Raw genomic sequence first — 27,361 nt, 5'->3', positions numbered from 1 at the left:
TCCTCGGCAATGATTTCTCCAACTTCGATCCAAGCTCTCTCTTCACCATTCTCCGTTCAGCTTGAGGGGGTGTGATAAGGATAGTGTAGTAACTCATTGTAATAGTAACTCTTGACAGTTACCAATTTAGTTAGATAGTTACTGTAGATAATATTCTTTTACTTTTTACCCCAATGTGTAACTATATATACTAGTGTAAAATTATCTTTCAGATTAATGAAAAGAGAAGAGAAATATTATTCTCAATAAAATACACATTTCAAATAAAGTGGCTACTAATCAAATTGTGGTCCATAGTCTTAAAATTTTATATACCAAGGTCGATCTAAGATTGAAAGCGAAAGACTGTGTGGTCAGCTGCTGATTTTTAAGATTTAGTCCAAGAAAAGCAAACACCTCGACAATAATTTAAAGGGGAACTATTAGTAGAGCTCCCTCCCCTTCACTAATTACAGAGGTTGTGATAGCTGGATGACGCAGATTTGAGATATAACTGCACAAATCATGCAATGCTGAAGGCGAAGAAAAAGATGGCTGGATTTGATATTGTGGTCATATTGGTCGTCTGCTTTTGCTGCATATTAACACTCAAAGTTGAAGCTCAATCGCAATCTGTACGTCTTGCTCCTACTGAAGGTAATTTGCCACTCTTCTTCTTTTTCTTGTTCTTTCTCTGAATCTTGTTCAAGTTAGTATATTTTTATAGGGGTATAATTTCCGCACTCCTTTTTCTGCTCATGCACTCCTGCAAGATTGGACAAATCAAAAGAAAATCATGGGATATGAAAAAAAAAAAAAAAAAAAGGAGTGCAGAAGGAGAAAACGGAAGTTTGGAAATCATTTTTCCTTTTTGTTCTTGTTCAAGTCGGTATTCTTTTTACTTGTTCAAGTTGGTTATACCAAAAACCTATCATTTGAAACCTCACTTTTTTCTTAAAAAAAAATATTTTTTTATGTTATGAAAGTCTGGATTTTTCACTTTGTTAAATAGTAGAGATTAGAGTGCTCAGTCCCAAAGTTGGTCTCTTTTATTGAGAATTTTAGAAGAAAATTTTAATCTTTCTTAAACATGTTTTCTGTAAAAACTTTATATGAATTCCCTTAGTTTCTTTTTCCTCTGAAAGTACTGGGATTCTTGAATAAAAAAACACAAACAAGAGACGAAGAATAGAATTATTAATTACCTTTGATTTGTGGGCACAGTGGAAGCACTAAAAGAAATAGCTACACAACTTGGAAAACAAGACTGGAACTTCAGCATAGACCCGTGCAGCAACGACACAAATTGGGCTACCCCAAAATCTAATAACTTGCCTCTCTACAATAACACTGTCATCTGCAACTGCTCCTACCCTGATGGTTATTGCCATGTTGTCAGCATGTATGTCAACTCAGAACCTTATTTGTATATATTCCTTGTTCGTTTTTAATCGATTTAATTATCTTCTGTAGCGTTTACTTTTTAGGATAGTCCAGTATAATAATAGCAGGCATTAAATTTGATTTTGTTTGTAACATTATGTACGCCGGCCTGTAGTTTTTTGATCTTTTTTTTTTCGTTGACGAATTCTAAGACTGCATTTTCAGTTGCTAAACATAATTTCCCCTTTTACATTTTCGTGATACAGTTTTCTTAAAGGACAAGATCTTGCTGGTGTAGTTCCACCATCTGTTGCAAAATTACCCTACCTAAAAAATGTGTAAGGAAACATTTTCAGCTGTATATTCGCTGAAATGGTGTTTTACATCGTTTCCTCAAATATTGGTATAGTTACTAATATCTTTTCTCTTGTGTACAGTGATTTCACCCGGAACTACCTCAGCGGTTCTATACCGCGTGAATGGGCTTCTACAAAGTTGGAAATTCTGTAAATGACTTCTCAACTTTATGTTCATGGTTAGTGGTTTATAGCTTATATTAATAGAGCTAACAAAATGAGTACAATGCAGGCTCCGTTACCGTGAACAACTTAACAGGACCAATCCCTGGCTACTTAGGAAACATTACCACCCTAATATATATGTATGCTCTGTCTTGATCTCTCGTTATGACCTTATGTTATTTGTAAACATCAATTTTAAGTTTGTGCTCAGTTTAGCGTATTGTAATGGCTGAAGAAGGAGAATATGTTTTCAGGAGCTTAGAGAATAACCAGTTTTCTGGAACTGTTCCTCCTGAGCTTGGGAAATTGGTTAACTTGAATAATCTGTAAGCACATTCTTCTTTCTTTCACCCTCCGTTTGCTCTTACTTAATTTTGAATTTTTATATAACTTGAATAAGGAAGTACCAGTCGATAAATTAGAATTGGTATCTGCAGCATTCTGAATGCAAACAATCTCACAGGAGAGCTGCCGGTGGCTCTAACTAATCTGACTAAGTTAACAGAACTGTAAGCGTTTGTACCCTTACCGTTTGTTTCTTATGATTACTTTATAACCTTTTTCTGTTAAGAAATATTCCGATTTATTCTTCAATGATTCTGTTTATGCAGTAGGATCAGCATGAATAACTTCACTGGAAGAATACCGAATTTTATTCAAAGCTGGAAGCAACTTCAGAAACTGTGAGCAATATTTTCCCATTCAATTTTCTAAATTGTTAGGATATATATTTTCTGGTGTAACATCCAACCCCTTCGACTTGTGTTATTGACAGAGAGATCCAAGCTAGTGGTCTCCAAGGGCCCATTCCTTCTAGCATTTCTGTCTTGAGTAATTTAGCAGAACTGTGAGTTCTTCATTCGATCCTAAGTTGCATAAATACTAAAAAAACTTAATTCTGGCTTTACAAGTTTATCAGAACTCCCTATCGAACATACCTATTTTTAATGCAGAAGGATCAGTGATATAGATGGAGGGGGCTCAGAATTTCCGCTCTTGAGTAGGATGACAAACATGACAAGTTTGTAAGTCAAGAAAGTGTTATAATTATAATTTTATGTTGTTAATACTTTTAGACTAATCCACACTTAGCTTGTGCTAATAAATAGTCGTGTTGCAGAATGTTGAGGAGCTGCAACTTATCCGGAAGTATCCCTGATTATATATCAGCCATGACAACACTGAAAATATTGTAATACTACCTTTCTTCATTTATAATTTCGATTTTTCTTGTTCAAGTGTACAACAAAATAAATTGATAATTTTCTTGCTCATTTATGATTCGTAAAACATAATTTTAGTTATTTTCTTGTAGAGATCTGAGCTTCAACAGGCTGGAAGGGAACATTCCTGATAATTTTGGAACTCTGACAAACTTGCAGTACTTGTAAGAAACGTAAACTTCATCCAGGTCGTGAGCATACATCATTATTCATAGGGGACTCCCTTGAATTTTTTATTTTTTTATTTTTATAATTACCTACATCAAATGACATCTCTAATGGAAGCAGAGATTTTGATGTAGAACGACACAAATTTCTTAGTTAGTTGTGTGTATGTAGTCAATGTTTTCGTCCATGCAACCGGCCTTTAGAAACAGTAATGATATACTTTGAGTATGACTATGTAATTTCTTTCTGAATAGGTATCTCACAAGTAACTTGCTCAACGGTTCTATTCCGGACTGGATCAAGAGCAGAGATAGTCATTAGTATGTTTTCGATCTTCTTGTTTAGGATTTTCTGTCATTAATTCATCCTGTAAGCGTTTTAACAATTTTATGATACGTTAAAACTTACATTTCTAGTATATTGTACTTTTGTGCAGCCAGATAGATGTTTCTTACAATAATTTTTCAGAGAATTCTGAGCCTGCTTCATGTAGAGAGACCCTGTAAGAGGAAATTTTCTTTTAAGTTGATATACTCAGTACAGGTCGTGCTCTTCACTCGCCTCTAATTTTCGTTTGAACCAAATTGATTTCGCATGTATCAGGAACTTGTTCAAAAGCTTTACAGCACGAGACAACTCGTAAGCTTATAACTTATTTAGTCTTCAACGATGAATAATTACCTTTCCCTTTTCGTTCTATGAAACCTAATTGCTTTACATAAATTGATTTTCACTACATTCCAGATTATTTGGAGAGTGTCTGAATAGCTATCCATGTCCTAAAGGTAACAATATATCTCTTAGATTCAAAATATGATTACAAGATATGAACTTTCGTTACTCGAATATTTTATTTTCATTTATCTATTCAAATATTTGCTTTAGTATCGAATTCATATGATTTTGATTCTCGGTTGTTAATGGATAGATCGATATTCATTACACATAAATTGTGGTGGAACGGCAACCACTGTTGGAGGAATTGACTTTGAAGCGGATACAGACTTGGGAGGTCCAGCAAAGTTCATTCCGGTGAGACCAATGTGGGGAATCAGTACCACCGGACATTTCTGGGATGCTAACCCCACCTCTAATGACTACATTGCAAATAACATATCGATACTTGGAATGGACAACTCTGAGTTGTACACAAATGCACGCCTATCGCCTCTTTCTCTCACTTATTATGCACGCTGCTTCGCAATTGGAAATTATACTGTGAGACTTAACTTTTCGGAGATAATAATCAGAGACAACAGATCTTTCTATAGTCTTGGAAGACGGATATTTGATGTGTATATTCAGGTAGTTAATCACGCCTTATTTTCTGCACTCTATATGCTCTGAATTTGAGTTTGCTGATCGATCAAGTTTATTACAGGAGAAACTAGTGTGGAAGGATTTTGACATCGAAGAGGAAGCACAAGGGGTTGATAGGGTAGCCATGAAGGAACTTAAGGCAGTTCAGGTTAAGGATAAAACTTTATTGATCCGGTTTAAGTGGTCTGGGAAAGGGACAACAGCTTCCCCAAAGAGAGGAACTTATGGTCCTCTTATATCAGCTATCTCCATAGACTCTGGTATCTTCTAAATTGCAAACTTTAGCTCTCTCTTATACGTGCACAGAAACATGCTAAAGTTTGTTTGCTGAATCGCATGCTGATACCAATTTATCCTTTCCTTATCAATTTTTCTAGGCTTCTAGCTAATTTTGGTCTTTTAATATAGATCCTAAAAGATATTGTTCCGGCTTTGATAATACTCTCTGTAATCTGTATATATAGCTGTATATCATAGACGAAAGCTTATATCGTTCATGACTTGTTTTTCATTTACTTTTAAATTTTGTAGAATTCAAGCCTCCTCAGAAAGCAAAAGCAAAGTAGCTATTATTGTTGGAGCATCAGTTGGAGGTTCAGTTTTGGGCCTCATTTTCTTGATTTTAGGCATTCTTTGGTGGAATGACTGTTTCGATAGCAGGACGTCAAGGGAAAAAGGTACTACTAAGCTACTGTAAAAGTTTCGAGTAGCACATTGGTCTCATTCTTTCAGAAGAACTACTGTAAATCCGCAAGATATTACCGATATCCTAACCTTTGTTCTTTGCACAGCTTTGAGAGGACTGGACCTGCAAACTGGTTTTTTCACCTTTAGACAAATCAAAGCTGCCACTAACAACTTCGATCCTAAAAACAAAATTGGGGAAGGTGGTTTTGGGTCTGTCTACAAGGTACTGTACAATTCCATCCCATATACAGTTCCACATTTTATAGAAGTCTTCAGTTAATTATTTTTGTTACTTGCCTGGATTATGTTAATTTTTAATGCAGGGTACATTGTTGGATGGAACTATAATCGCGGTTAAGCAACTATCTTCAAAATCAAAGCAAGGAAATCGTGAGTTTGTCAATGAAATAGGCATGATCTCTGGTTTACATCATCCAAATCTTGTCAGATTGTATGGATGTTGTATCGAATCAAATCAGTTACTGTTAGTGTATGAATATATGGAAAACAACAGCCTCGCACATACGTTGTTCGGTAAGCTTATTGAATCTATCAATAGAACAAACGAATGGTGTATCAAGAAGTACTAAAATGACCTGGGAATCCATGTTTGTTGCAGGTCCAGAGGATGGTCCATTAAATATGGATTGGCCTACAAGGCAGAAAATATGCATAGGCATAGCAAGAGGTTTGTCCTTTTTGCATGAGGAATCAACGCTAAAGATTGTGCATAGAGACATCAAAGCGACAAATATCTACTAGACCGAGATCTTAACCCTAAGATCTCCGACTTTGGTTTGGCCAAGCTCGATGAAGAGGAGAACACCCACATTAGCACTAGAGTGGCTGGAACTATGTAAGCTGTTGCGTCTATGGATTTTTTCCTTTCATAACTTAGCTTCATTTCAGATCTAATTTTATTTCTTCTCATTTTTCCTCCAAAGTTATTTAGCCCCCAAAATGTTGAACATCGTGATTCTGTTGAAAACTTGAACGTGAAGTAATGATTCATGAACAGATTTTATCTTTACGGTTTTCTATTGGGTATGTTTGAGATGAAATGCCTTGTACTAGAGGAACCATCAGTATGAGAAAAACAACATTTGTTTTGTAGAGGATACATGGCGCCGGAATATGCACTATGGGGTTACTTAACCGACAAAGCAGATGTCTACAGCTTCGGCGTTGTTGCGCTGGAGATTGTTGCTGGAAAGAACAACATGAAGTACAGACCAAATCAGAATTTTGTATGCCTTGTGGATTGGGTAAGATGGATCTTCATTTTTTTTTTTTTTTTTTTTTCATGAAAACTGAAACAAATCAAAGAGATGTTTAGTGAGCTACACCGTAAGATCGATCTTCATTTGAATTGCTTCTGTATATACAATTAGAACGTTTTTAGATAAGTGGACAGGCACATTACCTTGCTCAACTAGCTAAACCTGCATCTGTTTCTTTCAGGCCCTTGTCTTGCAACAAAAAGGAAATTTAATGGACCTGGTGGATCCTAGGTTGGGGTCCCAATTCAGCAAGGAAGAGGCGATTCGAATGGTGAAAGTGGCGCTTCTATGCACCAATCCGGCACCCGCGTTGAGGCCCTACAATGTCTGCAGTTGTGAGAATGCTTGAAGGGGAGACTGCTGTGCATGAATTGATCATGGATCCGAGTATATACGGCGACGAAATGAGACTAACGGCCGTGAGAAACCAGTTTGATCAGATTGCACAGGAGAGCTCAAGTGGAACTCGGAGCCACCTTCGTTCTTCTGATTCAACATGGATTGGTTCTTCTGCTGCCACTACGTCTTCTGATCTCTATAAAGTTAGTTCCGGTTCTTATTAAATGAGGCCAACTCTTGCTTTTGTATATATGGAAGATTCATACAAGAAGTATAGGAAGATATGAACATTTAAATTTGGTTACGGATTTTAATTAAACAGACAATTAAAGTGCGCTAAATTGTGGTTTAATATTTGTAAACGGTTCTTTTATGCGTATTTGTCAAAAGATCTCTTGCTAAATGCTCTAACTACACTCAACAGAAAATAAATATTTTCAAGCCGTCAAGCCGTTTTTACATAGAAACATATGTTAAATGACTTTACTAAATGCACTTTAAAGTAATTTTTCACGAAGTACATAAATTTTCAGTAAAAATATCAGTGTTCTAAAAGTTGGTCTAGACAGCCGCCTAGGTGGTGGGCGGCAAGTTGCCGATCCAATTAAGCCCAAATCATTGTATAAGTCAGCAAACCCATTCGTTAGCACCTAGGCGAGAATCTAGGTGGGCTAGGCGGAGTAGACGGGGCTGGGCGGCTGGGAGATCTGCCTTGGCGGTTGATTTTTTCTGGAAAAATAATAGTAGCCACAATGAAAAGCATGAAGTTCGGTGACCACCGAGAAGAACTGGAGAAGATAGAAGGTCAGAGCAGCATATTCCCCTTCTCCAAAGTTAAAAATAAACTAGGCTTACGACGTCGTTTCCTTAACGTTATATTATATTTAATTCAAGTGGATGCCAGCATATTCCCCTTCTCCAAAGTTAAATGGACTTGAAAATTAATGGACATTTTGACCCAATCAAAAACGTCCAGTACGAATCTAGTAATACAAATGATAATGGGCTTTTTCATTTCTAATTTTTTATTAGAGTAAGAAGACTTGCAATAAGTTTTTAATATATTTGCTATTTTTAATTATAAGAATGTAATTATTCATATTTTTTTTATGATAAATTTAATTAAAATAAAGAAACCACCCAACCCAACCCACTAATAGTTTTATTATGAACCATCCAACCCACTACGTGAGACTTTTACTTTTACTTTTTAAAAATTAGATATAATCAATTAAAATGTTTTAAGTAATATGGTATATATGCTTAATGTATTTTTAAAATTTGGACTTGTTAGATATCCTTTTTGTATTTTATCATTCTTTTATTATCTTATTCATGGATTTCATACAAGTTTAATTTTTTATATGTCAATATGCACTTATTTACAAGATATACAAGAAATTTATCTATATCCGCTTAGGTTGCCTAGTGCCCACCTAAATCCAGTCTAACCATTTAGACGCTAGACGTCAGTCCGCCGTCCGACTAACGCCCAACATTTTTTTAAATCTTGAAAAATTTTAGTGTATTTATAAGTTTATACACATAAGCGCTTGTTAACAAAAGCGCTTCTTACAAAAACATTTCCTACTACGATAACGGATCCAAGCAACACACTCCCCATGTTAAACCATGGGCACATAATGGTCATAAAACCAGTTCTTTGAGTACTTTAATATATTATCTAATAAAAAACCATCCAAGTTGTTTGACTACTTTAATATACTATCCAATGAAAAACCATGCATGTATGGACCCCTTCACGTGTGCCTGGACATGATTTTTCCCTTTTTAATTCTATTTTTACAAATATATATATATATATTTTTTAACATAATAGGTATATATTTTTTAACAAATGATATTATCTACATTAAAGAGAAAAGAAATGAACTGAACCTCATCATGTGTTAATAATAATATAATTTAAATTCGTCTTTAACAAGAATTAAATCTAAAACCTTTAATTTATCAATAAAGAAAAATACTATTAGATCCAATAGGCAATTCTATTTTTATATTCTAGTCTTTCTAGAGCCCCATTCAACACGTCTTTGTCTGACACCTATGAGTTGTCTGCGATCTGTCAACTGTTCACTTGTGTACGTCTCTCTCCAGAAAGTCCAAAAGTTAAAAGTCGTTCTAATCTTAAGTCCGTCAACACGTGTTAAAATCACAACTTTACATTTTAATACAAATTAAGGACAAATCAATATTGACAAAGAAAAAGACTAATAAATGAGTAAAGTAATCTAGAAAAAAAACTAGTCAATGAGTAAAGTAGTTCTAATTATTCATGAACCTACCCAAGTTAATGAGAAGAAAAGACATAAACTAATAATTTCGTAAAGGTTTTTTTTTCTTCTTCTTCAAAGTAGAATTCTTTATAGATATTTTATTATCTTATATTTTTCACATAATTTTGTAATGTTAGCATGAAATTTATATTAAATTGTGAAATAACAAAAAATACATAAAGATTCCAACTTTAAATAAATTCTCTTAGCATTTCTCTAAATTTAATTCAGACATTTTTTTTTTTTTGCGACTTTATTTGTACTTGAGCTTTTTCGCCTAATAATATTTTGTTTCTCTTAAAATATGAAAAGTGTTATTGGTACTTCAGAAATTTTATTCTACACTCCTCACAAGTGTATTTTTTTTCTAAATATAAAAAATTTGAAGTATTAAATGAGAATTTTGAAATGCTAATAACAATTCCTTAAACTAAAATGACCTTAATTTGAGTAAACAGTTCACATAGGGCTGGGAATAAACATGTGAATCTATTTTTTATTTTTTGAACCAATGATATTACAGGATGGGTCCATGTTACACATAAGTTTTTGAACCTACAAAAGTTAAGGTCGTCGGCCGAGTAATGCTATTCATATCATGTTTTGTATTATATTTTCATATTATCTTAGATGATATTTAATATGAACAGTCATATCATTGAATTAGAGTAATAATATTCATACTATATTTTTATACCATATTTTCATATCAAGCCAGCCGTATTATTATTTATTCCATTTTAGGATCAATAATTATGACTTATATATAAGAGCCTGCTGGCAGAGGCTGCAGAGCTCCATGGAATGTGAATAAAAATGGCAGCAAGTCAAAATCTTTCAAAGTTGTTCTTCTGCTGTGTTGTTCTACTCACAGTGCTTATCTGCATTGAGCCAATCAAATCCCAGGAACAGGTGGGCACTCTTGCAGATGATGAAGGTATAGGCTCTCACTTTTGAAATCTTTAGTTTTGATGTTTAATATGTGTGAAGTGATTGAAATTTTAGTTGCTGGAATTGGATTGTTCATCTGAAAAATGAAAATTGTATATTTATGGTGGAAGTAACATATATTTATTGGACTTACTAGAAAGGAAGAAACATTATCTTATCCATTACTTGCTTCTGTGAAAAGTGATTTTGAGATTGTGTTTCTGTGTATTTGGGTGTGGCAGTGGAAGCACTTCGTGAAATAGCTGTGCAATTGAATAAAAAGGATTGGAATTTTAGTGATCCTTGTAGCAATATTCCGACTATTTCAATCCCGCATGCGGATCAGTACAACAACACTCTCGTCTGCAACTGCTCTTTCTCTGGCAATGTATGCCATATCGAAAGCATGTATGCACTTTTTACAAGCCGTAGTTTATAATTTTTGCTCTAAATTGCTTGTGATGGTTGTTGGCCAATGCTACAACTGCAAGTGCATAAAGGTTTTTGTCTATCAAGTTGTAAGAGATTGTGATTTTTAGCACATACCTAGAAGTTGTGGATCCTTATCACGCAGGTTTCTGATGGGACAAGACCTTGATGGTGTGCTTCCGCCAGCACTGTCGAAGCTGCCTTACATTAAGCAAGTGTATGAAGATATTTCCACTGTTTTGTTTTAGTTTCTCCCATCACAAATCTATTAAGCTTCTGTCTAATAGCACTTTTTTTCTTGATCCTAGTAATTTGGGCCAGAATGACCTTAGCGGTTCAATACCACGCGAATGGAATTCTACGAAGTTGGAATTTCTGTAAGCGACTTCTAGACTTTTGTTTGAGGTTGATGATAAACTCGCGTGCCATTTATTGAACTAATGTCATGCCCAGTGCAGGGTTGTCAGTGTGAACAACTTATCAGGACCTATTCCTAGCTATTTGGGAAGCATGACTACTCTCCAAGCTCTGTATGCATTGAATGTTTCTTTCACTTCTGTCACCTCATTCAGAATAGTTAGTTTGGTGCACCAATTTGTTTGATTTGGATATGAACTTGACAAGGCTTTTTTTTTTCAGGGGCCTGGAGAGCAACTTATTTTCTGGAACTGTTCCCGCGGAGTTGGGCAATTTGGTTAACATGGAGATTCTGTCAGTTTGCTATTTTATCTTCCTTTGTAACTCTATATGTTTATATTTTAATTTTATTGGATTTTCATAAGCTAGTAAATATGTCAATTGACAACGGATTGGCTCTTGCTTTGCCATGGGTAACTACAGCTATCTTCGTGCTAACAATCTCACTGGTGAGCTGCCTTTGGCCCTCACAAATATGACCAAATTAAAAGTACTGTAAGTGATATGACTACCTTAAATAATTTAGGTTCGTTCCATGAAATACTTAAGATTTATGTCATTCAATCTTTCTGCTTTTTGTGGCATTATTTACAGTGAGATTGGCAGTAACAACTTCACTGGAAGAATACCCGACTACTTTCAAAGTTGGAAAGACCTACAGTCCTTGTAAGAGATCTTTTCTAGTGCACTTTAAATTCTCAACTGAAATATTTTCATGTGCAATCCTAAATCCATCAACTACGTTGTTTACAGAGAGATGGAAGCGAGTGGTTTTGAAGGGCCCCTTCCATCTAGTCTCTCTGCATTGAATAATCTGACAGACCTGTGAGTCCCCTTTTAAGCTCTCAGTTATCTTAATTTGCATGATCTCCTTGAGTCCCTTTTCTAATTTAAAGAGAAAAATGGATTTATGGAGATACTTGTATTCCAACAAGTTGTCATGCTTAACCTTTTGCAGAAGGATTAGCGACTTAAGCGGTGAGAGTTCAGCTTTTCCAAACTTATCAAACATGACGGGCATGAATAAATTGTGAGCCATATTTTACGTTTTATATATTTTTCTATTAGCATAACACATGCAGTTGAAAACTACTTTCCTAATACCGGTTGCTCAAATTGCAGGATGTTAAGGAGCTGCAATATAACAGGAGAAATCCCTGAATATATCTCTACCATGACAAGTCTGACTGTTTTGTAATTCTTCTATCTTGTATTCATTCTTCATTTTTTTCACGACATGCAGCTCTTAATAATTAGTTTTACACTATATCTCTGGATTATTACCAATGTTGTATAACAAACCGATAACTTTCTGAACATATTTCATACGAAAATTTGGTCATGTTTCAGATTTATGGACTCAAAACTTTTGCTTGGCCTTAAACGTAACAAGCTTTAAAACATGTACCTTTCAGTCAAGCTTCACATTCTAAATTTGTTCTTAACCCAACTTTGAATGTGGTGTACGGACAGTGATTTGTTTATTTTTCACACTGACAGTCTTCATGCTGGTTGATTAATTTATGTTTTTAAAATTTACTTAATTTCCATTTAAAAAACTTGCTTCCGTGTTCACAGTATCACCTCCATTCCATGCCTTCTTATTATTTGTTTACGTATTTATTTGCAGAGATCTTAGTTTCAACAGACTGGAAGGGAGCATTCCAAATTTTGCAAATATTATGCAATTGGCCACAATGTAAGGACTGCAATTCATAAGGGTAGCTAGCACACCTAATGATGCATGGAGGCCTTTCCCTTGGCTCCTACATATGTCATGATTTAACTTTTAAAGTTGTCGTTTTGATGTTATCATGGAGCTTAATTTCGGATAATGCACATCCTGATCAAATGAGAACGAGTGCAGTTCTGGTTCTCATTTACCAGAAAAAAGATAAGAAAGATGAGAACGAGTGCACTTTTAAAGTTATCTTTAACCATACTCTCGCTAGGAATCATAGTTGTACCAAGGGAAAGGCCTAATAAACACTTTTAAGTTTCCCGTCTTTCTTTGTATTTTGAAACAGTATTTTTACACATAAACGTTCATTGACATCTGTTCTATATTGCTCACTGATCAGATATCTGACAAGTAACTTGCTTACTGGTCTTCCAGATTGGATAAAAAACAGAGACAGTCGCTAGTATGTTTCTTCATACCAGAATCTTACATATTTTTTCTACTTCGTCATTCTGAATCTTATATGTTCTGCTTCTGCTTTATCATTTTCATTACTCCGATGATATGCAGACTATTGAATTATAACAAGTAATTATATTATTTACAAGTTATACCAAAATATTCTGATATTGATTTTACTGAAATTCCAAGTTAACATAGAACTTTGTGTTTTGTGCAGCAATATAGATCTTTCTTACAATAATTTTTCTCAGAATTCTGTCCCAAATTCTTGTCGAGAGACCTTGTGAGCATAACTGTTTTTCCCTTTCTTCTTATGTATGTCCTTGAGATAAGCTTGCATTACTTTTTTTGACTTTCTAAATAGATGAATCTAACATTTTATAATCCGTTTTGCATCAGCAATTTGTTCAGAAGTTTTTACAGTCGGAACAATGCGTATGCTTCTAACTTCTTGAGCTTCATGCGAAGACTTTTCATTTCTTCTAATTAAGTTAAGAAGCTAATGTTTATTTTTCATATTGTAGGATACTTAGCAATTGCCTCCTTCCATGTTCAAAAGGTAGTTAAGTTTGTTGTAGAATTAAATCCAGATTGAGGAGTAAATTTGTGTTCATATGAAGTGAAAATGTTACAAAGCATTGTTTTAAGTTCTTAAAGCTTATACTTTCTTTGTGATCTTCTCTGTACAGATCGGTACTCGTTGCATATAAATTGTGGTGGAAACCAAACCACCATTGGAAACATCAAGTATGAGGAAGACAATGCCTCAGGAGGTGCAGCAAAGTTTTTTCAGAACTCAGCAAATTGGGGATTTAGTAGTACTGGTGATTTTGCAGATGTTTGGAGCTCTGACAGTGACTACATAGCAAATAATGTTTCAATACTCAGAATGAACAACTCTGAATTGTACAAAACTGCACGACTGTCTCCTCTTTCTCTCACATATTATGCTCGTTGCTTAGCAAATGGAAATTACACTGTGAAACTACACTTTGCAGAAATAGTTCTCAGAGACAACAGGTCTTATTATGGTGTCGGAAGACGTGTTTTTAACGTTTATATCCAGGTAGTCATTCGCAGTGCTTTTTTGGCTCTGGAAAAATAGTTAAACATTTTTTTTATCATTTTGGTTTTAACCATTTGGATAGTTTTGACTCTTCCTTGTCTTTTCAGTTTTCACACACAAAGATGAACCAGCGATCCACAACTCGTCATACCTTTTTTACAATTTTTCTTAACCGCTCCCCCTCTTTATTATTTTTCTACTTGACTGAGTAAATTATTTAATGCAGGAACAACTGGTTTTGGAGGATTTTGATATTGAAAAGGAAGCACAAGGGGTTGATAAGGAAGTGATTAAGGTATTTAAAGCAGTTGTTAGTGTTAAGACTTTAGAAATCCGATTACAGTGGGCGGGGAAAGGGACAACAAATGTTCCAAAAAGAGGAATCTATGGTTCTCTGATATCAGCTATCTCAGTGCAGTCTGGTAAGTAGTAACGTATAAGTTTCTCTTTATAGAATCCTGTAGAAATTTACTGTTCTCTTATTGTCACTGTCCTTGTCACTTATTCCAGATTTCAACCCCCCTGATGATAGCAAAAGGAAGAAATTCATTGTGATTGGAGTTGTTTCACCATTATTCCTCATTTTCTTGATTTTGGGCATTCTTTGGTGGAAAGGCTGTTTCAGAAGCAGGACAACCAGGGAACAAGGTACAGACAATACCGTATAGGTCCTTTTTTGATTTAGAAAAGTCGAAAGTTATTCATATTTCTACTTGCTACAGTAAGAATTTTCAAAAGGGATTGTACACTGGTCACACCTATCAGTATGCTGAATCATTAAAGATTTAACTTATCAACGAAAGTCAGCTGCATGGTTGAACACTGCAGAGGATCGGAAATCTTATTCTTAGAATTACTAAATTTACATTTAATTAAATCATTAGCCTCTAATGTTTCCAATTACAATTCTAACTTAAATTTAATCCCAGTTCTAAAATAATTTCATCATCAAATCATGCATGCACGAATCTGATGGAATTTGACAGTTCACCAATATGCTAAAACTCAGAGGGGTTTAATGCCGGCCCTTGTTGTAAACCTGTTATAAGTGCAAATTCAACTTTTGTCCTACCTCTAGTTGTTCACTTGCCCTCTCAATTCTCAGTGCGTAGATATTTCAATATGTTAACCTTTCAACATGAACAGATCTCATGGGATTAGATCTGCAAACTGGTTTCTTTAAATTCAAGCAACTTAAAGCTGCAACTAACAACTTCGATACTGCCAACAAGCTTGGGGAAGGTGGCTTTGGAGCTGTTTACAAGGTATTCCGTGACTCCTTTTTGTTTCCCTATATTTGTCAGAACTTTTCTTTTGTTTTGAATGCCATGGTGTATCACACTTAAGAGACTATTATGGTTGACCTATATTCCTCAAATGTGTTATATTTCAAACTGCAGGGCGAATTACTAGATGGCACTTTTATTGCAGTTAAGCAACTTTCTTCAAAATCAAAGCAAGGAAATCGTGAGTTTGTGAATGAAATAGGCATGATTTCTGCCTTACAACACCCAAATCTTGTGAAATTGTATGGATGCTGCATTGAAGGAAATCAGTTATTTTTGGTATACGAATATATGGAGAACAATAGCCTTGCCCATATTTTGTTTGGTAAGTTGGACAATCTGGAAGTGCAATACTTCCGTATCTTATAATTAGTTTCATAAATATTCTTAAGTTCTCTGTTAATTTCAGGCCCGGACGAAGGCCTAAAGAAATTGGACTGGAATAAAAGGCAGAAAATATGTCTTGGCATTGCAAGAGGTCTGGCTTTCCTGCATGAGGAGTCGACTCTAAAAATTGTTCATAGAGATATCAAAACAAACAATATACTACTTGACCGGGACCTTAACCCTAAGATATCCGACTTTGGTTTAGCTAAGCTGGACGAAGAGGAGAAGACCCATATTAGCACCAGAGTTGCTGGAACTATGTGAGTAACCTTCGCTTTGCTCTATCAATCATTGTGGTTTCTATTTTGCTTTTTTTACTTTCTTAGTTTAGACAGCTTTTTTTTTATTATTCAATCTTCTTTTTAAAGAAAAGCTTTTATTTGTAATAGATGTATTAATTGCAAAAGTGTATTTCAAAACATCACTGAACTTAATATAATGAATGTACATAAAATTCGTTGAATGGCATCTTCATGGATGCTAACAGAAGTTGTTAATGTGCAGAGGATACATGGCTCCAGAGTACGCGTTATGGGGCTATTTGAGTGACAAAGCAGATGTTTACAGTTTTGGGGTCGTTGCATTGGAACTCGTATCTGGAAAAAACAACATCAAATATCGTCCAAATGAGAATTTTGTCTGCCTTCTTGATTGGGTAAGATCTTTGTCGCATTCGTTTAGTCCATGAAGTATATAGGAAACCAGGGTGCTTTCCGTAGAACTGATTTTCCAACATAAGCAAATTGTTTGGCTCCACCTGATTTGTAAAATAGAATGAAGAATTAAGAAACGTGGCTTTTCATTTTGTTCTTGAAATGTTTACAATTTTTCATCATTCCTTCTGCATTTTTTCTCAATGCCGCAGGCCCTTGTCTTGCAACAAAATGGACATCTGATGAAGCTGGTGGATCGAAAGTTGGGGTCTGAGTTCAATAAGGAAGAGGCAATGCGAATGATAAAGGTAGCTCTACTATGCGCCAATCCATCACCAGCACTAAGACCTTCTATGTCCGCAGTAGTGAGCATGCTTGAAGGCCAAACTCTTGTTCAGGAGGTGAAGATAAACCCCAGTATTTATGGTGATGAGTTGAGATTGGCCTTCTCGGAGGACTCTGATACTTATACTGAACAGAGCACGCGAACCTTACCTTATTCATCCGATGCAAAATGGACCGCCTCTACCTCATCGTCTGTCTAGGATATCTACGCAGTTGATACTGATTCTCTACGGTAAAATTAAGAACAGTATGGCCGGGTACTCTGCCACTGAAGGCAGGTACTCGTACCAAAATAAAAGCGCAACTTCACTAGAGACTGCTGCTATACAAGCTTGTACAGTATGAAGAGGGTAACATCAACTACTTTATGGTTTTTATTGATCATAGCATCTGCATATAACGTGTATAACATAATGGTGGTAGTAGATCGCATGATGGTGCCCGAACATCATTTTTTTTTTATTTATGGAAAACGATAGAAATTCATGCTAAATTAAGGTAGAATACAACCAGCAGGCGAAGCATGATAATCTGAGGCTCGTGTACACTTCTTGAAATTCAATTTTTTTTTAACTAAAATTGATCATGATAAATTTCTCTGACAAAAATTCAATGACTAGGCTCCAACTAAGCAATATCCATAATTAAGTATGACTTGGCAAAATTTGTATTTTTGGATGTCTAAATTACTCCTAATAACACTTACTTTGGGTCTCTCGCTTATTATCTACATTTATTTTACATTATTTCATTCAATTAAATATCTTCAAATACCTTATGGGGATCTGGAAAAAAAAAAATTTTAATGTCATGATTCCCATGAATTTAATAAAAAAAATTTACATGATACCAATGTTCCTTATTTAGTTGTTTTCACATGATGCTAACAAGTAAATTAGTATATCCTACAAATATAAAAAAAAAATTATTTTTATTCAAAATTATCAATATTTTAAATATAACATAGGTAAATTACCTACATGCAAAATAATTTACCTACAAAATAAAAGAATGTCGATTGATTGCACACTCTATATAATAATAACAAAATGTGGCTAGTATATATGTAATATCACATGAAAAGTAATTTACCTACAAAATAAATAAATGTTTTTAGCCAATTGATTCAAAATTAATTAATCACATATTATTTTACATAAAAATATAGATAAATTATTTGTATGCATATATATAATTTTAACAAAATGTGCCTAATAGATACATGCAAAATAATTTCATCACTTTTTTTTTTCTTTCTCTCTCTCGAACAAGTTTGTTTGAAATAACCCTTTTTAATAAAAGAATAAGAAAATAAATAAAAATAAACATTGGTGTTTTTATCTCTACCCCCTATAACTTCAAAACTTGCACACCAATGTACTCATCCATTATTTCCGGCAAAACTCTCCCAAATAATAGCAAAATATTTTCTCGAGTTAATCAACGAGTCAACTTGCTAGAAACTCTTATCAACCCTCATTTAAAATTTCAGCGTAGGTTTTCGGCTAATATGTTTGCTTGTTTGAACCATTATTTGGGAGTTGGCTACTTGCATAAATTATTAAAACTAACAAGTCAGCTTGCTAGAAAACCTTTTTGCTATCTCTTCTAAATGGACACTGACATGGAAGCTTTTTTCTCATATTGCAGGCATTTGTTTCATGTCCAACAAATTGATAAGAAGTCTTCTCCACTAAAATTATAAATGAGGGCCGCTAAGGCTTTCATGCAACAAGGGTTTCTAGCAAGCTTACTTGTTAATAAACTCAGGAGAATATTTTGTTGTCATTTGCGTCACTCTAGAACTAAACATTAAAACACTTAACAGAGAATTTGAAATACAAATTCACTAACCATTAGCAGCTTGCTATTGTACATCACATTTATGTACTCTTGAAGATCCCTCCACTGCCGAATTGTCTTTGAGGGGTCGGCCTTGGTAACAACAGACTCTTGGAAAGAATTATTTGCCTGCACCACCTTACTTAATTAAACGGTTTGAGGATGCTCCATCACCTAAAATGTGAAAACATGACCAAACAGGTAGAATTCAGAGGAGGTGGTGGGACATAAATCGTTGTATTGCAGACTTGCTGTACGTTTTTCTCTGTTCTTTTTGGATAACAACACTATTTTCTCTAAACGATTTCCACAACTGTAATACTTTCAACTTAGAAAGAAAAGAAAAGGCTTTGCTAAGAAAAGGTTCCATAAAATGCACAATGACAATATAGATACGTGGGACAATTATGAGTTTGGCGCTTTAACCATTTAGTCATGGATACTTAGCGGCGATCCTCTTACATGGTGAATAACTAAATTCCAAATGAAATGAAATCTTTAGCATAAATCAATTCAATGTAGGAGGATTCAATTAAAGGACATGAATTCAAATCCTGAATTTTCGAATTGAGAGAGATATTGAGAAACATTGAGAATACACAATTTGTAAGGTCAGTGGCTTCGTAATCGTAAAATACTTTCACAAATAGTGATATTAAACGAGAGGTGTCTTACACTTTGATAGGAGGAATTGTAGTTTGATCAGGGCGTTCAAATCAAAGTCTCGCCTCTTAAAATATTGACATGTGATTGTGAACCCTCTCTCCGTATTGGCAGGCATTTACACCCTCTCCATATAGGTACGTGGGAAGAAGGCTTGCTGCGGAGACATGGATTGCTACAAAAGAGATGACAGATCATTCTCCGTACTTCTTCTAACCCTCATACCTATGGGGAAAATATCCAAATCCAAATTACAAAGCATGTATAATAATCAATACATACCTCATTACAAGAAAGTGTTCGACTTACAAACCGTTGTTTGATAGCACATAAAAGTTATGATGTAGCATACAAATAAATAACACAAACCATTATTTCATAGCATATATAGGGTTTAGGGAAATTCTAACTCCTCAATACTCTTTTAGTTCCCTAGTCTATTTTATGGATCTTGAATGAACTCTTGGATAAACATTATTCGTAAACAATGGTTGGTTGTTTTTTTTTTTCCTGTCTTTGAGATAGGAGAGAAATGGTTGGTTTAGTGATTTCAAATTGGAAGCATTGGCCAAGGGGTTGGTTCTGTGAAAGAAAAAAAAAAAACAACCAACCATAATAATGTCTATTCAAGAGTTCATTCAAGATCCACGAAATAGACTAGGGAACTCACAGAGTAGCGAAGAGTTAGAATTTCCAATCATAAATTTGTCATGCATGATGAAGAGAGATTCCAACTAAACCTATTATTGGCTGTCATTACCTTAAATCTATCATTCAAAGAGTATTGAGGAGTTAGAAAATTTCTTCTGCACGGGTCATATAACTTATTACTGGCTGTCATTACCTTAAACCTTAATAATTCTCTCATGGATGATGAATAGAGATTCCAACTAAACCAAAATGCAACCTCTTCACTAACATTTTTATATAAAACCCCCCATCCCTCCACTTTTTATTAAAGAAATAAATGTTGCATGAGCTTATATCTAAAGAACCCTTAAATATATAAAGCAAACATAGCCCGGCGACGAGCCACCGCATTGGCAGTACACGTCAAACATTCGATATAACTTGACTTTACTTGGTACGAGATAATTATAATAGGCAGTTTTAGAGAAAATTGTCCTCATTCCCTGTATATATCAATTCTAATTGGACATACATAGAAGACGTCTAATTTTGAAGTTTGAATGACGCGTGCGTGAATAATAATAATGGTCTTATTCAAACTTGACTAATCCAGTTCTGCTTGTCAATTAGTTCACAAGAATCAAAACCAACAGCTGATAATAATGTAAGATAGTAACGTAGAAATTCCTATATCTTCATCTGCTTGCCAATTAGTATACAGCAAACAACTTGTATTTTTCTAATAAGCACGTACGATTAACTAAAGATTACTTAATTAATAAAAGAAAAGTTAAGGTCAAGGTTGATATTATAAGGGCTCTGCCGACATATATAGCCAGCAGAGCTCATCGAATGTAAACTGTAAAGTGCGTGGTGAGGAAACATGACGGAAAGTCGTAATATTATTTCAAAGCTGCCAATCATCCTCTTCAGCTATGTTGTTGTACTCACAGTGCTTATGTGCACTGAACCAATCAAATCCCAAGCACAGGTGGGGACTCTTGCAGATGATGAAGGTAAGCAATTTTTCTTAAGTAGCTAATTTTACGAGATGTTTGATAATCATTTAGTCTTCATTTTTAGTTTTTTTTTTAATTGTCAAAGTCTTTATTTTTCTTGTTTTTATTTTCATCTTTTTTTGCAAAGTGAATATTTTTTTGGAGTAACTAGAATCCCCTATATTTTCTAACTTATTTAGACTAAATATCTGTTTCTTTACAAAATTTAATTAAGATCTCTGATCAATTGCCAACTCAACATTTTTTATTTATTTAATATATATCCACCAGCTAACAACTAATTTTTTTACAATTTAGTGAATTTTAAAATTGTGACTTTATTAAAAATATTAATTTAACTAATTTCTCATTATCATTAAAAAAAGAGTAAATTTTTATTTCTGTTATTATATTTAATTAGTCTCTTCGTTCATTAAAAAAACGTCATTAATACTTTCATAGGAAACTTCATTAATTTGTTAAAATTTTAAAACTTGTGGTACATTTGAAAATAAACGTCAACTTTTTGTACATTTAGATTCTAAATAATACCAAGAACAAAATGTACCAGAAATTCAAATTACCGTAAAATCAAGTGTACCAATATTATAGATAGTCAATCGTACCTTTAATAAAATTGTGGAAAAAATATTTAATCAAATTCTTAAAATGAACAAATATTTAATCAACGAAATTAAAAAACAAAATCATCTATATGAAAACATCCCCATGTTTTATTTTTTAGAACTTGTTTAGTAATTAATTTCAATTTTTACATTTTTCAAAATATGTAATTGATTTCAAAATCTCTAAAATCATTTATGTTGAAATAAATTTGGAACAAAAGTTAGATCAACATGCACCAAATCCTTGTTTGGATTCCCAAACAAAAAGTTCTAGAAATTTTGCATGAAAAAAATAATTTTGAGGTCATAAAATTCAAGAGTGAAAATTTCAAAGAAGAAACAAACAATTAATCAAGTACCAGTACTACCTCACGAGTTTAAACCCCCTCGCCACCGCTACCAACGTTGCAGCCACTGTCCCACCACCAACGCCGCCTCAATTGGACCCCATCCCACGACGACTCATTTATATTGGTGTCGCTTAAAAGATGGAATTAAATTTCGTTTTTTTTTTTTTTTGTTGGAGAACCTCGGCCGTATGAAGAAATTGTATTCATATGAAGAAAAAAAATTATATCTAGTCAGAGGAATATAAACCTTATTCTTATAAAGCAAGCAAAATAAAATAAAAAAACAAAGGTAGAGTATAAACCTTATCCTTCTTGAAAAAAAAAAGATACAAAAAAAAAAAAAAAAAAAAAAGAGAAAAACACATAAATCTTATCTCTCTCAAATAAGAAAATACAAGAAAGGGGGCCCGAGGGGAGGGGGATTATGTGCTGCAACCAGGAAACAAAATTTTTCCAATGAGTTCGAAGAGACCAAGGAGGAGACAAGGATCAGAAGGAAAGCAAGATATCATACTAGAAGAGTCACTTTCATAGCCATAAATTTTGCCAATTCCAGTGCATGAGCTAACTCCATAGCTAGGATGACAACATGAAGTTCTACGTAGAAAGAAGTATGATGCCCCAAGCTTAAGAAGAAACCACCAAGAAAATAACTAGTAGAATCTCGAAAAATCCCATCACAACATTGCAGGACTTGAGTTATTAAATTTCTCCTTAAATTCTATTACACTTTAGCCAAATAATAAACTTCACAATTTCTATACCATTAGGGGAAATATATATATTTGCTCACCAATTTCAAGTGATGTTCACCACTCTATTTATCACCTTCGCATGAGTTTAAATTTCAAAATTTGCGTAGTGAATAGATACAAACCTCAAAATTTAAACTCATTTAATGATAATAAGTAGGATGGTGAGCATAACCACCAGCTAAGGGTGGTGAGCAACCTGGTTCAATACAACTCTCAAAAATCTTCTAGTAAAAGCAAAACCACTTATGAAGAAAACAATTTTCTTCAGCAGCCATACAATTAATGATAGGAAAAATGAATGTCCAAGATTGAAAATAAAAGATCTATAGTTATGAAAATCAAATCTAACAACTCATCCATGTAATACGTAGTATTGAGCCACGCTCAAATAGTCGCAAACATTTAAAAAAAAAGTGCTTTCTAAGTATTAAATCACAAACAGATCCTACCGCATCGTCATTTTAAATTCTATCATTTCAGAATTTATTAGGATTTTAAAATTTCTCATGGGTAAAATTTCCGTTTTCTACTACTTTAAAACTTGTTAGGATTGCTTTTGTATATAACACTTTTACTCATAAGTGTTTTTGAGATTGTATCTATTTTTCTTATTAGAAACACGTCAAAATTTTTGTTAGTGCTTCTGCAAGTCAAAAGCATTTTTGATTGTCAAAAAACTTTTAACCTGTTCATAAGTTTTTATTTTTGTTTTGGTGTATGGAAATTTGGTGTTTGTAATGGCAGTGGAAGCACTCCGAGAAATAGCTGCGCAACTGAATAAAGAGGACTGGAATTTCAGCGACCCATGCAGCAATATAAAACAACAATCAAGACATTTCTTGTGGAAGTTTTTTTCATTTTTTTGTTCATCTCCAGGGTCTTTTGTATATTGCAGGCTTTTGTTTTACAACAGACTGGAAATCTGATGGAGCTGGTCGATCCAAAGTTGGGCTCTGACTTTAACAAGGAACAGGCAATGAGACTGATTAAGGTCGCTATACTATGCACTAACCCAGCACTGGCATTAAGACCTACAATGTCTGCAGTAGTGAGCATGCTTGAAGGTCGAGCTATAGTTCATGAACTGAACATAAATCCATGTATTTACGGTGATGAAATGAGGTTTGCGTCCTTTAGAGACGAGTCTAACAGTCGGAGTGCGTGCGAGACAGAAAGCTTAATTTATTTATCTGATCCAACGGCAATTCCCTCTTCCCACTCGTCTGTCCAAGATTTGTATCCGGTAAATTTTGATTCTTGATGGTCAAATCATCATATTCATACTCATAAGTGCGTCAGACAGATGGTCATTTTTTAACGAGTGTTAAGTTCTTCTAATCCATTATGTTTATGTGCAGCTATGAAAATTATAACAAATCCCAAACATTGGCGAGTTACAGTTCATGGCGTTTACATTCTAATATTTGTAACTTTAATTATATTAAAATTTGTTATTGGATCTGATTGACAATTTCATTCATCCACGTCGAAAAGAATTAAATGAAAGAAATAAGGCAAACTAAAAATAAATGCAAAGTTTGCCAAGAATGTTTTTTATTGAAACAAGCAAGCATATGCAGAAGATTTACATACACTTTGATGTCATGAAGTACAGGCTATAATTAACTAAAAGTGGTAAGTGTATTTCTCTGAGACTGTAAAATTTATAAAAATAAGAGTCGCAATGTAGAGTGCTTAGTATCCTGGGAACATTGGTGGAGGTGGAGAGGAGTATTGGAAGCCGAAGGTAGGTGGCAGGACAAAGCTGAGCTCTGGAGGAGGCGGTGAGAAAACGGAGGGAGGAGGTGAAGGAGAAGGACAAGGAGAAGGCGGTGGTGGTGAGTTAACAGGTGGTGGAGGTGAGTGAACTGGTAGTGGGGGTGAGTGCACAGGTGGGGGTGGAGAGTGCACTGGCGATGGCAGAGAGTGCACAGGTGGTGGTGGAGAGTGGAATGGTGGTGGCGGAGAGTGCACAGGTGGTGGAGAGTGGATTGGTGACGGTGGTGAGTGGACTGGTGGTGGGGGTGAGTGCATAGGTGGTGGAAGAGAGTGGACTGGTGGTGAAGATGACTGTACAGGGGGAGGTGGAGAGTGGATTGGTGGGGGTGGAGAATGGATTGGCGACGGCAGTGAGTGGACTGGTGGTGGGGGTGAGTGCACAAGTGGTGGAAGAGAGTGGACTGGTGGTGAAGGTGACTGTACAGGGGGAGGTGGAGAGTGGACTGGTGGTGGAGGAGAGTAAACTTGGGGTGGAGGAGAATGGATTGGTGGTGGAGGTAACTGGACTAGTGGTGGGGATGAGTGAACTGGTGGTTGCGGAGAATGGACTAGTGGTGGGGGTGAGTGGACCGGTGGTGGGGGTGAATGCACTGGTGGTGGGGGAGAGTGAATTGGTGGTGGGGGTGAGTTGACTAATGGTGGTGGAGGAGTTTTCCTTAGTGGTAGGGGTGATTTAGGTTGAATTGGAACAACGGGACTTTGCCCTATAGATGCGGGTGATGGTGGTGTTGCTACAGGTGGTGGAGGAGAATGGACTGGTGGTGGTGGTGGCGGCGAATGAACCAGTGGTGACTTAGGGTGAATTGGAACAACTGGACTTTGACCTGAAGGTGCAGGGAATGGCGGCATTTGTACATGTGGTGGTGGAGAGTGAATAGGTGGTTGCAGTTTTGGCGTAGGAAGGGAAGGTTTTGAAGGTCCTGGTCCACCTCCACACTTTGCCTTACTACAATCCACTGGCTTGCTCACTACAGCTTGACACTGTTTTGCTGACTTCTGTTTAGGCCTATCCGGCAAGCAATTGCTTGTGTCTTCAAACACAACGTCCTTCTGAGAAACCGGCACACATTCTTTGGCCTCACCATTGAAGTAGTTGTAGGAAAATGTGAAATTTCCCAAGCTAGGCAAGTTGCATAAACACTCAGGAACAAACCCGGTTAGCATGTTATGTGCAATGTTCAACTCCTCCACCTTTTGAAGGCCTTCGAATTTTTTTGACATGATCCCGCTGAATGTGTTTGAGCTAACATCAAACACCGTCACATTTGAGAGGTATCCGATTTCATTAGGCAAACACCCACCAAACTTGTTGTTAGAGAAGATGACCTCATTCAAGGTGTTCACCATCTTTCCTATGGTGTGAGGAATGCAACCTTCTAGACGATTGTTGGAGACCACAAGAACCGAGACGGGGGAGTTTCCAAGTGTGTCAGGAATGGTGGATGTGAACCTGTTGTTGTTTAAGAACAAAGCATCCAATTCCTTGTTGAAAAGCTCAGGAGGCAATTTTCCCTCAAAGTCATTAAACCTGAGGTCGAGGTACTTGAGGTTGGGAATTTTGAGAACAACTTCAGGGAACGATCCCACGAATTGGTTGTTGCTAACATCAAGCTCGTGGAGAAGAGTTAACCTAGCAAAGCTCTCGGGAATGACACCACAAAACCTGTTAGTGTTGATGTGGAACAATGCAATGTCACTCAGCAGGCCTAATTCAACCGGAAGGTATCCTACAATGTCTGCATGGTTGATATCAATGCCGGCCACAACCTCTATTTTGGGGTCATCAAGTGCCGGGGCACAAAACACTCCGCTATAAGCACAAACATCACCACCAACCCAATTCTCAGTTGTTTTAAGAGGGTCTGAGTAAATTGCCTTTTTCCAAGCTTGGAGTGCAATGTATGCACATCTAAGCCTGGTGTGAGGGAAAGTTACGTTCAACTCAACCTCATATTCTTTTTCATCGCGTAGGTCATCGCTTTCGTGAAAATGTAAGAGCTGGCGGCGAGTAATGGAGGACACTTCGGCATCAGTTAGAGCGGAAGAGAATGATGAGAAAGAAGAGAAGAGAAGAAAGGAAAGCAGAAAGTAGACAGCCTTCATATTTTGGCTGATGAAGAGAAAAGGGTGAATGAGGGAGATTATATTGAGTGGGAGGGTCAGTTCGGTTTGGTTTGCTTGAGAGGCTGTGCAATAATTACACTGTTGGATTCGCAAACTTGAGTAATTGCCTTTCTGGCTTTTTAAAATTAGGCATTGTATATATAGTTTTTTTTGTTGGACTGAATTAACTAATCCATCGCACCACAACTAGACCTAAACTAATCCTCACCTGTGATGTTCTTCTTCCCCATCCTCCAATTCCTTTTTCTTTCTGGTAAAGCCCGCACCCCATCCCTCAACTCTTTTCATATTTCCCACATCTCTTTTTCCCATCTTCTTCTGATTCTTCACTTTTGATTCTTCTTCTTCTTCCCTTCTGATTGTCTTCCCCATCCCCCAATTCTTTTTTCTTTCTCATGAAGTCCGCGCTGCACCCATCCCCCAACTCTTTTCAGCATTCCCATCTCTTTTCTCCATCTTCTTCTTTCATATTGGTCGTTGCCCATTGAGACAGAGAGAAACAACCCTAAACCCCAAGTGTTATTAAACACTTGAATAACTTGGAATGAGTGCAATTCTCATTTCTCTCATTCCACTTTTCTTATGTAAACACGCTCTAATACCACAATTGGAAAACAATAACAAAAATAACAAACATGAAGGCAGGGATTCGAAAATAATGGAAGCCTGACAACTCTACTGTATTTAGTATTCCCGCGTCTTATGAACATGTACTACTGTCGCAAAAGGTTATTAAAATTC

General features: G+C 35.6%; 2 protein-coding genes, 1 long non-coding RNA gene and 1 pseudogene across 3 annotated transcripts; 2 read left to right on the top strand and 2 right to left on the bottom strand.

Moving 5' to 3' along the window:
* Nucleotides 1-278: 278 nt before the first annotated feature.
* On the top strand, nucleotides 279-7,279 carry LOC125480313 (annotated as a pseudogene).
* A 2,693-nt stretch (nucleotides 7,280-9,972) lies between these two features.
* LOC125480314 (probable LRR receptor-like serine/threonine-protein kinase At1g07650) lies at nucleotides 9,973-17,346 on the top strand. Its single transcript, XM_048590977.1, has 24 exons — nucleotides 9,973-10,134; nucleotides 10,370-10,535; nucleotides 10,702-10,773; nucleotides 10,865-10,933; nucleotides 11,015-11,086; nucleotides 11,196-11,267; nucleotides 11,397-11,468; nucleotides 11,568-11,639; nucleotides 11,727-11,798; nucleotides 11,932-12,003; nucleotides 12,096-12,167; nucleotides 12,604-12,672; nucleotides 13,055-13,117; nucleotides 13,334-13,399; nucleotides 13,516-13,551; nucleotides 13,641-13,675; nucleotides 13,806-14,182; nucleotides 14,409-14,604; nucleotides 14,693-14,830; nucleotides 15,329-15,447; nucleotides 15,583-15,793; nucleotides 15,878-16,115; nucleotides 16,360-16,510; nucleotides 16,721-17,346. The coding sequence occupies exons 1-24, from the start codon at nucleotides 10,014-10,016 to the stop codon at nucleotides 17,051-17,053; spliced, it is 2,964 nt and encodes a 987-aa protein (XP_048446934.1). The 5' UTR covers nucleotides 9,973-10,013; the 3' UTR covers nucleotides 17,054-17,346.
* A 1,317-nt stretch (nucleotides 17,347-18,663) lies between these two features.
* LOC125480315 lies at nucleotides 18,664-19,555 on the bottom strand. The gene is made up of 2 exons (XR_007260668.1): nucleotides 19,371-19,555; nucleotides 18,664-18,869 (listed from the first exon to the last, which is right to left on the bottom strand). It is a non-coding gene; the product is annotated as an uncharacterized LOC125480315 (long non-coding RNA).
* Nucleotides 19,556-24,272: 4,717 nt separating this feature from the next.
* On the bottom strand, nucleotides 24,273-26,962 carry LOC125480491 (pollen-specific leucine-rich repeat extensin-like protein 3). The gene has a single exon (XM_048591423.1). The coding sequence runs from the start codon at nucleotides 26,597-26,599 to the stop codon at nucleotides 24,413-24,415; it is 2,187 nt and encodes a 728-aa protein (XP_048447380.1). The 5' UTR covers nucleotides 26,600-26,962; the 3' UTR covers nucleotides 24,273-24,412.
* Between the last annotated feature and the right edge of the window lie 399 nt (nucleotides 26,963-27,361).

This window comes from the organism of the source record quoted next, unplaced genomic scaffold, assembly GCF_019419815.1.
Source record: "Pyrus x bretschneideri cultivar Hongxiangsu unplaced genomic scaffold, Pyrus_bretschneideri_v1 Contig33, whole genome shotgun sequence".
NCBI lineage: Eukaryota > Viridiplantae > Streptophyta > Magnoliopsida > Rosales > Rosaceae > Pyrus > Pyrus x bretschneideri.
This window is presented reverse-complemented; position numbering and strand designations above follow the sequence as displayed.

Excerpts from the sequence above, each read along its gene's own strand:
- LOC125480314 (XM_048590977.1), top strand. The coding sequence starts at position 10,014 with ATGGCAGCAAGTCAAAATCTTTCAAAGTTGTTCTTCTGCTGTGTTGTT. Across the intron at positions 10,536-10,701 it reads GTATGCCATATCGAAAGCAT|GTTTCTGATGGGACAAGACC; the intron begins GTATGCACTTTT and ends CTTATCACGCAG. Across the intron at positions 13,676-13,805 it reads CCTCCTTCCATGTTCAAAAG|ATCGGTACTCGTTGCATATA; the intron begins GTAGTTAAGTTT and ends TTCTCTGTACAG.
- LOC125480491 (XM_048591423.1), bottom strand. The coding sequence starts at position 26,599 with ATGAAGGCTGTCTACTTTCTGCTTTCCTTTCTTCTCTTCTCTTCTTTC.